This window comes from Protopterus annectens, chromosome 1.part1, assembly GCF_019279795.1.
Source record: "Protopterus annectens isolate FY-2018-M chromosome 1.part1, PAN1.0, whole genome shotgun sequence".
NCBI classification, from domain to species: Eukaryota; Metazoa; Chordata; order Ceratodontiformes; family Protopteridae; genus Protopterus; species Protopterus annectens.
Window position 1 is genome coordinate 353,506,388 of NC_056726.1, and position 14,866 is coordinate 353,521,253.

The 14,866-nt window shown below is 44.6% G+C and overlaps 1 protein-coding gene across 1 annotated transcript in view; it reads left to right on the forward strand.

The window, feature by feature from the left end:
• The window catches only part of UBR4 (ubiquitin protein ligase E3 component n-recognin 4), a 3,959,899-nt gene that overhangs the window by 1,898,516 nt on the left and 2,046,517 nt on the right, over positions 1–14,866 (forward strand). The window contains 1 exon segment of the mRNA XM_044087073.1: positions 13,951–14,125. Within this exon segment, the coding sequence (XP_043943008.1) occupies positions 13,951–14,125 (175 nt within the window).

Genomic DNA, 14,866 nt, shown 5'->3' on the forward strand with positions numbered 1-14,866 from the left:
GGGATGCCCGGACATAGATCTATTAGCCTCCCCTCTCAATTACCAACTAAAAAGATTCTGCACAAGGACTTATCACAGACATGCATAGAAAGTGGACGCCTTATCATTCAGCTGGAGAAACCTATCAATATATGCCTTCCCTCCACTGCCTCACCTTCCCAAGGCGCTCCTAAAGGTCAGACAGGAGAAGCCAAAGATGATACTGATTGCCCCAGACTGACCACGCCAGTACTGGTATCCAATACTAAGGAACTTATCTCTATACCCGGCTTGGACCTTACCTCAAATACCTCGACTACTGTCCCAGCAAAACAATCGGATCATGCACAGCCAACTCAGGACATTAAACTTGGCAGCATGGCGGATAATGTAGACATACAAAAAACACCTCTCAGTAAAGCTGTGGTGGATGTCATTCTGGAAGCCAGAAGGCATAGTACTAGAAAGTTTTATGCTGGAAAATGGAAGCGATTCTGTGCCTGGAACCAGGCACAAGGAACTGATACAGCGGTACCGAATATTCATCAGATTTTGCAATACTTAACTGAGATGCTGGACAAAGGCCTATCTTTTTCATCTATTAAAATTTATGCCTTTGCCATTTCGACTCATTACAATACAGAGCCACCACTTTTTTCTCACCCTTTATTAAGGCAGTACCTCAGAGGAGCCAAAAATGTAAGGCCCCCAAGAAGGCTACCAATACCCGCATGGCACCTCAACTATGTCTTGGAAAAGCTCACCCTGCCTCCTTTTGAGCCAGCAGCTACAGCTGATATGAAGTTTTTATCTTGGAAAACAGCTCTGCTCTTAGCAATTACTTCAGCTAGACGAGTTTCAGAGCTACAGGCACTCATGGCTGTGGAACCTTTCATAATTTTTCATCCGGACAGAGTTTCCCTGAGGACAAACCCAACATTTATGCCTAAAGTAGTGTCCAGTCTGGCTCTTAACCAAGCCATCCATCTGCCTACTTTTTACTCATATTCACAGAACAAGGGGGAGAGAATTCTGCATTCTTTGGAAATACACAGATAGCTTAGATTCTACTTGGACAGAACCAAAGATTTCAGGAAAATAGAGCAATTACTAGTGGCATATGCTGCAGGATCACAAGGAAAGCCCATCTCAAAGCAGACTATTTTTAAGTGGTTAGGCCACTGCATTCGTTTCTACTACTTGCACCATGGCAAGTCAGTGCCTAAGGGCATTAGGCCTCATTACACCAGAGCTGCAGCCACCTCAGCAGCCTTTCTCAGGAGGGTACCTACCACAGACATTTTAGAGGCGGCAACCTGGAGTTCAGTGCACACCTTTACAAAGCATTATCATCTGCCACTCTACTCTAAATCCAGGGCAGGCTTTGCCACTGCAGTTCTGCAGGGCTTCATAGCCACTCCTACTGCTGTCTAGTTCCAGCCTCCCAACCATAGCTTTGGGACTCTACCCAAATGTAATGACTGCAACAGTGAAACATGAACATAGTACAGTTGTGTACACTTACCATAAATGTGTATTCACTGTTGCAGTCCAGGTTACCCTCCCGCCTTTCCCCTTTTTCTTTTGGATCTTATCTTTCCTTCTCTGATTTATGCTACCTATGTGGTGTACTTGCTTATAGATGAAGGTAAAATTTATATTGATGTATTTCTGAATATATACATAAAGTTTGGCTACCCTTTTGCAGGCACCTGATATCTGGGGCGAGAAAAACTGAAGGAAATGGCATTGGCTGCTGCTTTTATACTCCTGACGACCTGACGTCAGGGAAGGGGTGACAGCAGCCGACGCAGGACCCAAGACTTTGGAATTCAGGCCAGCTGAGGGCAACCTGCCAGCAGAATTACCTAAATGTAATGACTGCAACAGTGAATACACTCGAACATCTACATTTATGGTAAGTGTACACCACTGTACTTTATGAGGATTCTACACTGGTGCCAGGAATGGAAAAAATGACAGTGCACCTACCAGGATTGGGCACTTTGTTTTACCCTGGGACTTGTGCACCTAGCTGTTTGTTTATTTTGTTATTTTTTTGCCTACTTCTGGTAATAATGCAGTCTATATATCATTGTCGTTTTGGTGAGATTTTGTGAAAACAAAGGTCTACCTTGTGAAGGTATTCACCAATACTTGAGGATGAATTCAATTCCAACAATACTACCGTCTTCAGCTTGCTGATTTTATCATCTCTCCATTCGGCTGACTAAATTTACAGATGACTGCAACTGGACTTTGTCATTTCCGCATCCAGTACCATGTTACTGCAACAAGGGCTAAACAGTATGGATCAGTGGTGTGTTAGAAAACTGACTGAATTAAATGCAAAGAAGTGCAGAATTGTCACCTTTGGTAACGCTTGACAGCATCTTACAGTATGACGGTACCCTGGTCCAGACTGCTGTACAGTCACCTGAAATTTTGGTACCTTTGTAGGCAACTCCGTATCCTTGATCAGCAGGTAACCACAGTAATCAGGAAATCCTATCTAGCCCATTTGATTGCGTTTCTCATCCAGGTCAAATAAAGTTACTCTGTATTCTACCCTGATGAGACCAATTATAGAATCTAGTGCCCCTTATGTGTTTATCCAAACCATTGCACATCTAGAATGATCCAGGAAGATGTCCTCCTTTTCCCATGTTGCAGTATTCTCACTGTGGGATCCTCCGTCTCAGGCGACCTGAACGCCTTAAATGTGACTTCTGCATGCACAGACCTCAGAACTTCTCTGCCACAGTCGAACGTCAGCTTGTTCACTTCGCTCAATGCTTCAGAAGACATCTAAAGGTAAGTACCCCATTGGGAATTTTTCATTTTTCTAAGTAGGCTTAGGTTGCTGTTGCTCTCTTTTAAATAGCCAATTTCAGCTAGAAAGGGGAAATGTAAGTGTGCAGCTGCCAGATTCCACACAAGGATTCCCATGAACTGTTTGTTTTGCTTAGTACAATCCCATGACAATACAACCTGTAGCATTTGCTAATTGTTTGTTCCTAAAACCCTTCCCAGTTGTCTGGCAGCCCTGAAACTTTTTGTGGAAAACCAGCGACTAAAACGATTAGCATTAGGCATGTAACTCGAGTCAGCAGTTGAGATGGAGCTGCCTAAAAAGGACAAGAGTGCAAGGTTTACTGTATCTGCACCTCTGACATCTCGCCAGCTATCGCTCTAGTGGCTGAGGGACATCCGGAAGAACTGGCATCTTTGGCGGGTGCCTTTGTGGAAGCCACCCTGGAAACTCCAGTTGGCATGTCCTCTGCTGATGTCAAGGGGGAACTGAACTTCACCATAGAGCCACTAACACTACCAGAACAGGACTCCTCTTCCACAGGACAGATGCCTGATTCTAGGCCTGCTCCTTCTACCTCTAAGACTACTCCTCTTAGTGGAAACAAAAAAAAAAAAACAAACACCTAACTAATCCTGCTGAAGACCAACCAGACAGGAAAAAGTTTTGCCAGATTTTGGTGCAGGCCTTTATGGCCTTTAGGCCCATAGCTTCACTTGCTCCTAACTTGACTGTTCTGTCCCAGGTCAGCTTCAGCTTCTTCCATCCCCCCTACTCTGAGTAGGAAGATGCCTCTTCCTCCTCTTCAGATGAATCGACTTGTACATCCCAGCTAGTTTCCCCCCTGGAATACTACTGCCCAGATGAGGACACCCAACCTGAAGTTATTTCGGGGAGACTATCTCCAAAATGAGGGAGTATTTCAAGTGGGATGCCATGCAGGTGACTGAGGTACAAAAGAGGTACTTTGAACTGCTTCAGATGGAATCGTGCTCTCTCCCTCTGTGAATTCCCCCTGTGATAACAGCTTACCTGGATGTATTTGCCTCAGCCTCCAAAACCCCTGAATCACAGCCCCCAGCACCCAAAAATACCTGACCGGTTTTATAAAGTACCTGATGACCACAAATACCTCATAAAGCCACCTATGGCAGACCCTGCATTCATTGCAGTGGCCCCAGATAAACAATCTAGACAAATTCCCTCATCCTCCCTTCTGCTATCCAACAAGGATAGTAAGGTCGTGGACAGACTTGGAAAAAAAGATATACACATCTTCCACTCTAGGCTCCAGGGCAATCAGTTATCAGACCCACATGGTCAAATATGCCTTAGACTTGGTTTCCCAGGCTTCTTCATTACTTTCCTCACTGCCTGATTCACCTAACAAAACACAAGTAGCATCTAAGCTTTCATTAGCATCACAGGTGGCCAGACACTATAAAGTGCAGCTATGATGCTGCTGAGGCTTCAGCCAGATCTGCTGCTTCAACCTCTGTACTGCACAGATATTCCTGGCTCAGACTACAGCTACTTACTGATGACTTTAAAAGCAAAATCTTGGATGCACCCATGTACAATAAATTCCTGTTTGGCAAACAATCTAACGAACTGTTCAAAAGCCTACAAGAAAAAGGCAAAGAACTCTAGGACCTCAAACATTTACGGTTTCACATATTACAAAGTTTTATAGAAACTACCCAGCCAAGCCCACCTTTTTTCAGGAGGACTCCTGCTCCATCTTCCTCCTCTTCTTCGAGGCACAGGAAAGGATCTAGAAAGGCTACCTCCCCTAGGACAGCCTCTTCCCAACCGACCCCCAGGCAGCCCTTTCCAGACAGAAACAACAGTGCATGACTGCCTCAGCCACCTACCCGTCTATGCCCACATCTCTCACTATCTACCCATTTGGAAAGAGATCACCTCAGACCACTGGGTCTTATCAGTAGTGGAAAAAGGGTACTTTATGACCCGGCAAGAATAAAATCTCCACAAGGCATGCCATTCCTTCCAAAAAAACAGCTACACTTAATTCCTCAGATTATCCATGGTCTACTATCACTAGGGAATATAGAAATGGTCCCCTCAGGCCAAGACGGTCGGGGGTTCTACTCCAGACTTTTCCTAGTACCAAAAAAGGATGGCCCTTGGAGGTCCATTCTGGACTTGTCTTGATTAAATCCTTTCCTGCAGGTCCCTTCTTTCAGAATGTTAACCCTCCAAACCCTTCTTCCACCTAGGACGTTCATGGCAACTTTGGACCTGAAGGAGGCATACCTCTGCATTCCCATTCACTCAAACTATAAAAGGTATTTACAATTTGTTGTGCCTTCTTTACACTTCCAGTTTACTGCCTTGCCCTTTGGTTTATCTGTTGTACCAAGAGTCTTCACAAAGTGTCTAGCCACAGCAGTAACCTACCTGCCGCTCAAAAAGCATACAAATTTACCCCTACCTGGATGACATTTCATTCTAACAGAAGAGGAAAATGCTGTCAGTACCCAATTGAAATTCACTTTGTCCCTGCTTCAGAGCTTGGGGTTTACTCTCAACTTGACAAAGTCCTCCCTTGCCCCAACCCAAGACCAAACCTTCTTGGGCTGCAGGATAAGAGCAGCCCTAATGAAGGCCTTCCTTCCTGAGGACAAAGTTTATTCCCTAACCAACTTCTTCCAAGAGCTACTTGTGGTCAGCCACATTACTGCCAGGCAGTTCCTCCATCTTCTAGGCCTCATGACAGCTACACTTCCCATGCTACCCTTAGCTCGGCTGTACATGGTAAAGTTCCAGTGGTACTTGAAGAATGTCTGGTCACAGCACAATCACCCCCTGGAGTTTCAGATGCCCTTACTACCCTGCCTAAAGACAGAGTTGAGGTGGTGGATCCAACAAGTAAACCAGAGTCCAGGCCTACCTCTGCAATTCACCAAGCCCTTGCAGTTTATGCACACAGATGCCTCAGATCTAGAATGGGGGGCCATTATGAATGGCCTCAAGGTACAGGCTTAATAGGAGCCCTCCCTCCAGAAAAAATATATCAATGTGAGGGAAATGACAGCTCCCCTTATAGCCTTAAAGACCTTAATTCCTCTAATTTAGGCAGGCCCCCTCAAATCTTCATAGACCCACACAGCTGTGATGTGGTACATCAACAAACGGGAGGGGACCAGATCCTAATTACTCTGCAGGCTTGCAATACTTGCATGGGAGTTAGCCACCCAGTACAATGTCGCACTCCAGGTGGTGTACATCCCATCCCACGACAACCATTAAGCATATTCCCTCTGCAGATTTTTCTCTCAACATCACGAGTAGATGTTACACAGAGAGGTGGTGGTAGACATTGTCCACCAGTGGGGCACACCACAGAACAGACAACTGCAGACATTCTGCTCTATAACTTCCTCCCCCACTAGCTTGGAGAGTAGATGCTTTTTCGATTTCTTGGAAGGGTCTGTTTCTTTATGCTTTCCCACCCTTCCCACTCATTTAGAAAGTTCTGTTGAAAATCCAGAAGGACAAGCCAAACATCTTGCTGGTGATTCCCTATTGGCTAAGGCAGTATTGGTTACCCCCTTCTGTCGCTTGCCAAGGGCAGTCACCACAAGTTGCCTCACAAGGTGGACCTGCTGACACAACAGAAGGGATCGTGATTCACCCACACTTGGAAACGGTCCACATAACCCTGTGGGTCATGAACTACTGATCCCTTTCAGACATGTATATTCACAGGATGTGCTAGCTGTCCTGCAGGAAGCCAGGAGATCCTACATTTTGAAATGGAAAAGGTTCTCCAATTGGTGTCTCCAAAGGCAACTAGACCTCTTCCAAGTGGATGTATGGATGTACCTCTAGTTCTAGCCTGTGTGTGTGTGTTCCTAAAATCAGAACTTTCATATTAGTTAGGGAATGTCCACTTATGTGCCATTTCAACCTGCTTATCTATGGAACCTACTCTCCTTTCCAGACTAGAGGTCAAACGTTTCCTGAAGGGGGTTCTCCACATCAGACCACTGAAGAAACCTGTCTCCCCCCTTGGGACTTGAACTATATACTGAAAAAACTCACCATTGCCCTCTTTGAACCGGCAAGCTCTGCCCCTCTACAGATGTGTACCTGGAAGAATGTCCTATTAGTAGCTCTTACTTCAGCTAAGAGAGTCTGTGAGCTTCAAGCTCTCATGGCATCCCCACCGTACACTGTCTTCCACAAAGACTGTAACCCTTTGCACCAATCACTCCATGCCCAAAGTGGTCAATGAGATGTCCCTCAACCAGTCTATTAATTTACCCACCTTTTTCCGTGCCCCTCAAAATGACAGTGAGAGAGTGCTCCAGTCTCTTTATGTCCACAGATAGATTTTACTTGGATTAAACCAAGAGCATTAGAAGGTCCAGTCAACTCTTCATATCCTTCCACCCCAGGGTCCTGGGGAAGGCTGTATCCAAACAGACTTTATCTTCATGGATACGAAAAACTATTACCTTCTGTTATTCCTTTCATTGCAAAGACTTACCCTAAAGTGTTGAAGCACATTCTACTGGAGCAGTGGCCTCTTCAGGAGCTTTCCTCAAAGGCCTGGATAGACCACCAAAATACAGGCAGCCACATGGCCCTCTGTACACATCTTTACCAAGCATTTCAAATTGGATAATATATCCAGAGCCAGGGCAGGATTTGCAAGGGCCATCCTCCATGGTTTCTTGGAGACATTTAACTTTTCCTCCACCCTTTCCTCCTCTTGAACTGTGGTACTCTTCCACAGTGTGAATACTGCAACATGGGAATATAGTGACATAGATTTGTCATGTAAAGTCATACCATAACAATAGATGTCCTTTTCTTCCATGTTGCATTATTCCTGCCCACCCTCCTTACCCCCCTTCAAATTTAACCTCTCAGGTAAAAAATGCACTTCCCAAAGCTAATAATTCAGCATCCATGGGACCAGATGACATCCCGGGCTGTGTACTACATGAACTACAAAATGAACTGGCACCTCACCTAAGTGTCATGTTTAATCATAGCCTCACCTCAGGCTTCGTGCCCACTGAGTGGCGCATAGCTACAGTTATCCACTCCACAAGGGGGGAGGGTCCACCTTGGATCCCGGGAATTACTGCTTCATTAGTCTGACGAGCCTGATCTGCAAGGTCATGGAACATGTTATCATGGAACTTATAAACATAAGACAGTGGCAACCTTCAAACACTGGACCCCACCCAGTTTGGGTTCGTGAAGGGCCGATCTCGTCTCCTGAACCTGATTGACTTCTTCGAATCGGTCTCCAGAGCCGTGGACGAGGGTAAGGCGGTCCACACAGCCTATCTGGACCTTGCCAAGGCCTTTGACACCATCCCCCACTCTGAAGTCACAGATAGACATACTAAGCTGGGCATTAATCCCTACGTCACTTGATGGGTTGCCAACTGGTTTACTGATAGAACCCAGACTGTAAAAGTAGCCGACTCCAAATCCAGCTCCAGACAAGTGGATATCTTCAGGGTTCAGTCTTGGGACTGCTCTTGTTTGGCATCTGTTTCTCTGAAGTACAGGCCAACACTAAGGGACTCTGGCTAACAAAGTTTGCAGATGACTGCAAACTGGGAACCATTATTAAATCCCCAAATGAGGCTAAGAAATCCAAGAAATGTATCGTTATCCCCTTTGGGAAAAAATATGTACCTGTGAATTACCACATAGATGGCAGTACACTAAACACCGTAAGTGTTTTAACAGACTTAGGGAGACAGACGGACAGTGGTCTCATCTTCAGTAACCACATCGCCACAACAGTCAGGAAATCCTTCTATGTGGCACACCTCATCACTAAGGGCTTTTCATCCAGAAAAGAGGAGGTCATTGTTCCACTGTACTCATACCTCGTTAGACCCATTATAGAATACAATGCCCCATTTGTTATGTACCTCTCAAGACATCTGCATCAACTGGAAAGGCTGCAGAAATACCTCTCTAAAAGAATCACAGGCCTAAAGCAGATGCCCTACACTGACCGCCTTAAAAAAACTCCAGCTATACTCTGTCACATATAGTCTACTCAGAGGTGATCTCTGCCTAAAATATAAGGCCATGTCAAACCCAGAGGTGTTGGACATGCTACACTTAAAGAAATCCCAATCCCTCAGAGCCACATGCTCTAGGGATCTAAACCTCATAACAATAAACAAAACATGCTGGAGGGATAGGTTCCTGACCCAGACACTTCCCAGACTCTTGACTATACTGCCCATACATGTCAAGCAGAGCGCTTCTAAGGAGCCTTAATCGGATGGGAGAAAGGAAATTCACCCCAGGGATCACATCAGTCACCCTGCTAGACAGGGGGTCTAGGGAAGTAAATAGTGTGGGAAGAAATAGCCAGGGAATTGTTATGACTAGGCTTGTATAAGCCCTAGGGCCGATAGCCTAGTACCAACCTATGAACCTATGGATGGCATCATTCTTGGTCTCCTTAGGCTATTGTCCAACTGGGCAGTCAATTCTGAGGTCTGTGCGTGCAGATGTCACATTTAAGGCCCATGGTTTATGGCTGTATGTGTGACATCCCACACGCCTAAAAGCAGGCAGGCTTAAGCTTTTGCATAGGAGACAGATGTTCTGGTCGCATTAGGCGGAGGATCCCACAGTGAGAATACTGCAGCATGGAAGAGAAGGACATCTAACCTTAATTCATATGATTACTAGTCTAAAAATACTCTTGGGTACAAGGGCAGGCTTGAAGCGGTTTCCTTTTACTTAGCCTCTTTTAAACTCCTGAATGCTGATTTAGGATTTCCACATAGGATCCCACTACCTGTTTAGATGCCTTCCCTTCAGTCTCAGCTTGGTACCAAGCATGTTTTAACAAGTGTATGCTGATATTGGGGACTCAGAGGCTTTGGAGCACCAAGGTGTTTCCCTGTGTAGATGGATCATTTCTGGCTGCACCTTTAGAGAACTGAGAACAGGTGTCCTTTGATCAACTTGTTCTGTACTGGGCATTGCTTTCAGCATCCCCCAATTGTGGCTTTCCCCCATGCAGCCTGATAACCTTTTTGTGGAGTGACGTTTTGTTCAACATGCAAAACATGCATTGCAAAACATTTTGTTTAATAGGGCAAGTACTAAAACTTCATTTAATGGTTCATAGTATGCAGATTCTATGGTCAGACTGGCAAATTATATGGCAGCCATCATTCCTCTGGTACTGCGTGCAAGTCTGCATAGGAGACCTCTACATCAGTCACTTGGAATTCCTGGCAGTAACGAGAGTAGCCCCTGTCTGATTACATTGCATTGCGGCAATAGTGCTAACAGTACCTCCAGTGGTAGCACTATTTTTTCAGTCTAGATGTTTGGGGGGGGGGGTGGTCCCATCACTTCTTTGGTATATGTGCACCTGCCATTTGGAGGGGGGGCATTCTCAGTGCAGTACAGCAAAAGGTTCATAGTCCCCTAATGTGCCGCAATTCAGTGTCAAACTTGCAGTAGTTTCCTTGACTCTGAAATAATTTCAAATGTCATTGCCCAAAGGCTGTCTGGTGCGGTATATTAGCATACATGGTGGAACCCATTTTCCCCTTATGGTTGGAGGCTGCTGGCTGTGGGAGTTGGACAATGGTTAACAACCTGGTAATAACTTTTGTCTTTTTATTTTCCTGTTGGTGTCTGCCATCAGACCGTGTTATGAACAACTGGCCTGTTCTTTCCCGAAACCAGGATGAGAGCCAACCTAGACAAAATATTTAGTGATTTGTTTTCTTTCTTTCTTTTTTTTCTGCATATCCTTAACTCCAGGTTTGGTATTCAGTGGGCATCAGTGAGGGTGTATCACTTTCTTCAGTTTGACATAACTGGTCATGACAGCCATGTTATCCCACCCCCCCAACCCAAAGCCACCACTTCTGTGTAGTCTCTGACCTTTACTGTGAATTTAACTACAGGAGCATGTGCCCTGGTAGGCGTTTCCACACCTTTCCTCCTGAAGTGAGGTCAGGTAAGACACGTCTTCCTTGTAATCACTTAAGCTAGTTCATTCACAGTTTCAAGATACTGTGTATGAAATATTGTTGCTTGGGTCATAGTCAGGGCTTTATCTTTGTGTGCCAGTGGGACTGGCAACAACCTGCACACAATTGCAGTTCAGGAATCCAATGTATTAGAGGACGAGGATCAAATGAGCCCTCATTCTTCCTACGAAGGGTCTGTCAACCAGTGTATAGTTGACAAAATGTTTTGCAGATGGCCTCAGCTGCTGATAAACCTGCTTGTGACAATTATCTAAAGCCAAAGTTCACACTGCCCTGGCAAATTCAAAATGCAGGATCTTTTACTCGCAGCTTTTGGGGTCCATCACTGACTTGGATCAGAGATGTCCTGACAGACGTGACTTAAGGGCCTACTCTGTACCTGTCCCCTTCTACTTCTCACTGAGAATGCAATTCAGAAGGCCAAAATTCACAAGGCAAGGGTGATACCATTAGCTCCCTTTTGACCAACACAGGTCTAGTTCTCCATGCTAATTAAATTCAGTGCGGAATGTTTGCAGTGTTTCCTTATTTTCTCTTCAGGATCAACATATATTCATGTTCCTTGCAAAAAATATAGGATAGTTCCCACCCCCATTTTGTACTTTATCCTACTCTCTCTGGTTTATCTTACTTTTATTAGCCATCCTCACATCCGAAAGAACTCAAACATGGGCCACTTGAGATGTCAAGAAATACTAACACATACTGCATCCTTAATATTTTCTGAATCGCTGTCTTCATAAAAAGCAGTAGTTTCTCATCAGTAATATAACTTATGTCCATATTTGATGCATTTTAAAGTTTCTGATGGTTTTATCCATAGTACATCTTCTGTTTTTCAGCTTTGTAATGTGTATGAGCTTTCTTAAATTTCTATTTTAAAAGTGGAGTACATTTCATTTTATTCACCGAATCGTACACCAATGCACTGTACGAACATGTACAGAAGTGCATGGATCTCACCATACCCAATAGAACCAAGACACTCTCCTCCAAAAAAAGGAAGCCAATGTGGTGGTCCCCTGCCATAATCAAACTCCTCAACAGAAGCAGGAAACTGATGCGGAATAAGTAAGTCCCAAGACCGGAAAAAGTCCCTTATCAGCGTCAACAAAAAGTTGAGATCCCCTCATCAAATCATTTAAAGCTAGCTATGAAGACAGAATTGCAGCAGATAGTAAGGACAACAACAAGGGCTTATATAGTTATGTAAAGAATCTCCACAGCAATACCCATATTTTCTCTGAGCTACTGCACAGTGGTACCTCCTGTACCGTGCCAACAGATATTGCCGACAGATTCAGTGCCAACCCCCCCCCCCCCAAGGATCAATCACAATACCAGTAGATTGCCAGGCACCCAGTATTACTGCTGCAAAGATTAAAACAGCACTGTCCAAGACCAAGAATACAGCTTCTGTGGGACCTGACAATATCCCTGGCTGTGTTCTACATGAACTACAGAGTGAACTGGAACCTCACCTGTGTGCTCTGTTAAATCACAGCCTCACCTTAGGCTTTGTCCCTTCCGAATGGTCCACTGCTATATAGTCATCCCCCTCCACAAAGGAGGAGCAACTACAAATACTAGGAACTTTCACCCCAGTAACCTGACAAGTCTGATATGCAAAGCTATGGAACGCATCGTCATGGACCTAATAAACAGGGATATAAGTAATCTCCAAACTCTCTATCCCACACAGTTTGGTTTTATGAAGGGTAGATCATGCCTGCTCAACTTGGTTAACTTCTTTGAGTCAGTCACCAAAGCTGTGGATGAAGGCAAGGTGGGTCATACACCCTACTTTGATACCATTCCCCACTCAGGAATCATAGAAAAACTCAGTAAGGTAGGCATCAACCCCTGTATCACTAGGTGTTTTGCAAACTGGCCCACAGAACCCACAGTGTGAAAGTAGCTGACTCCAAGTCAGACTGCCGATCAGTCAAGAGTGGAGTCCCACAGGGTTTAAGTTCCTTTTTAAAAATCCTATTGCAGATCCAGAGACTATTTCACAGGGGCCCAAGGGCATTAAGGTTTCTACTGCTAAAAATCCTACTGCTTCTGATAGAGACTCCAGGGCACTGGATAGATGGGGTAAGAAGGTTTGCACTTCTGCAACCTTGGCCATTAGGGCTTTAAACTGCCAGTTTCATGTTAAAGTATCAGCAAAATGTTATTGGACTGCTTAAACAGGAAATGATGGGGACACAGGTGGACAGTGGTCTCACCTTCAATAACCACATCGCCACAACAGTCAGGAAATCCTTCTATGTGGCACGCCTCATCACTAAGGGCTTTTCATCCAGGAAAAATGGAGGTCATTGTCCCACTGTACTCATCCCTCATTAGACCCATTATAGAATACAGTGCCCCATTTGGTATGTACCTCTCAAGACATCTGCAACAACTGGAAAGGCCGCAGAAATACCTCACTAAAAGAATTGCAGGCCTAAAGCAGATGCCCAATGCTGACCGGCTTAAAAGACTCCAGCTATACTCTGTCGCATACCGTCTACTCTGAGGTAATCTCTGCTTAACATACAAGGCCGTGTCAAACCCAGAGCTGTTGGACATGGTACACTTAAAGAAATCCCAATCTCTCAGAGCCACACGCTTCAGGGATCTAAACCTTGTCACAATAAACAAAATATGCTGGAGGGATAGGTTCCTGACTCTGAGACTCCCCAGTCTCTGGAATAGATTGCCCGCACATGTCAAGCAGAGCGCCTCTTTGGCCCTCTTCAAAAGAAACCTAGATGATTGGATGGGAAAAGGAAATTCACCCCGGGGATCACGTCAGTCACCCTGCTAGATAGGGGTCCAGGGAAGTAAATAGTGTGGGAAGAAATAGCCAGGGAATTGTTATGCCTTGGCTTGTATAGGCCCTAGGGCTGATAGCCTAGTACCAACCTATGTGTACATGTGAGCAGTTCTTCAAAAGAGATGTGGGTTATGCTGGCCACAAGATTTTAGCTCTTAATTCTATTCCCTTGCGTATTGTTAGTTACACAGTCTGTAGTTGAAAGATTCTGTGTATTTGAGACTGTTTTATTTTATAGTTCATACATGTGCTGCCTAAACAAATTGTTTTCTCACTAAATTTCTTGACTTTTGTTTGTCTTCTAGGACCAGGCCCTGCTTAGTAATGCTGTGCAGTGCTTGGCCGTGTGCTCTCAGGAAGGGAAAGACCTTGACCCTGAAGTGTTCCAGAGGCTAGTGATGACGGCTCGATCTATCGCAATTATGAGACCAAACAACTTGGTTCATTTTACTGAAAGCAAAGCACCAACAACTGAAACGGGTATTTTTAATCATTGATGGGTGTTATGATAGAGTGCTCCAAATTGTTTATCTGGACTTCCCAGTTTGCGAAGATGATATTTTGATAAGTGTGTGCATAGTTTTGTTGTGCCAAGAACATTTATTGCTGAATTGTCATTAAGTATGTATCACTTTTTATTGTAGCTTGTTCTGGTTGTCAGTTGATGTTGCTGGTATTAATTAGCTGGCGTTGCTGATTTTTGTTTGAACTGCTTTGAGTTTATCTGCCTTTATTTTGTCACTGTCTTGATTTCTTCTGTACTGGTGGGGGGTGGCTCCTCTCAGCAGCTTTTTAGCCCATTAGTTCCCTGTGACTTACTGCTAGCGGAGGGGGGAATTTCTGGCTTTCCTTACTTTCAGGAGGTTAGTCGCAATTGATGCTTGTGTAAGGATTGTTGGGAGGGTCCCACACAGCTCCAGAGAGGGGTATCAGCAGGCATATTATATGTACACTACAGCATGCATGTAATTGGTGTCAAGGTAGCAAAAGCTGTTTAAGAAAAGGGAAAAAAATCTTTGGCATGCTTGTATTTCTTTCTTTTCTTTTCTTTTTATTAAGTCTGCCAGGCCTAAAGGAATGCTACCCATTGCTTGAAGTGCTAAAAACATCTGTCTCATGTAGAGACACTGGGATCTTTAATTTGCCTATAAATACCTGATCCGTTGTCTGTTTAGACTCTGTGATTGGGTTATCACATCTGATTGTATCTAATCTTGGCAA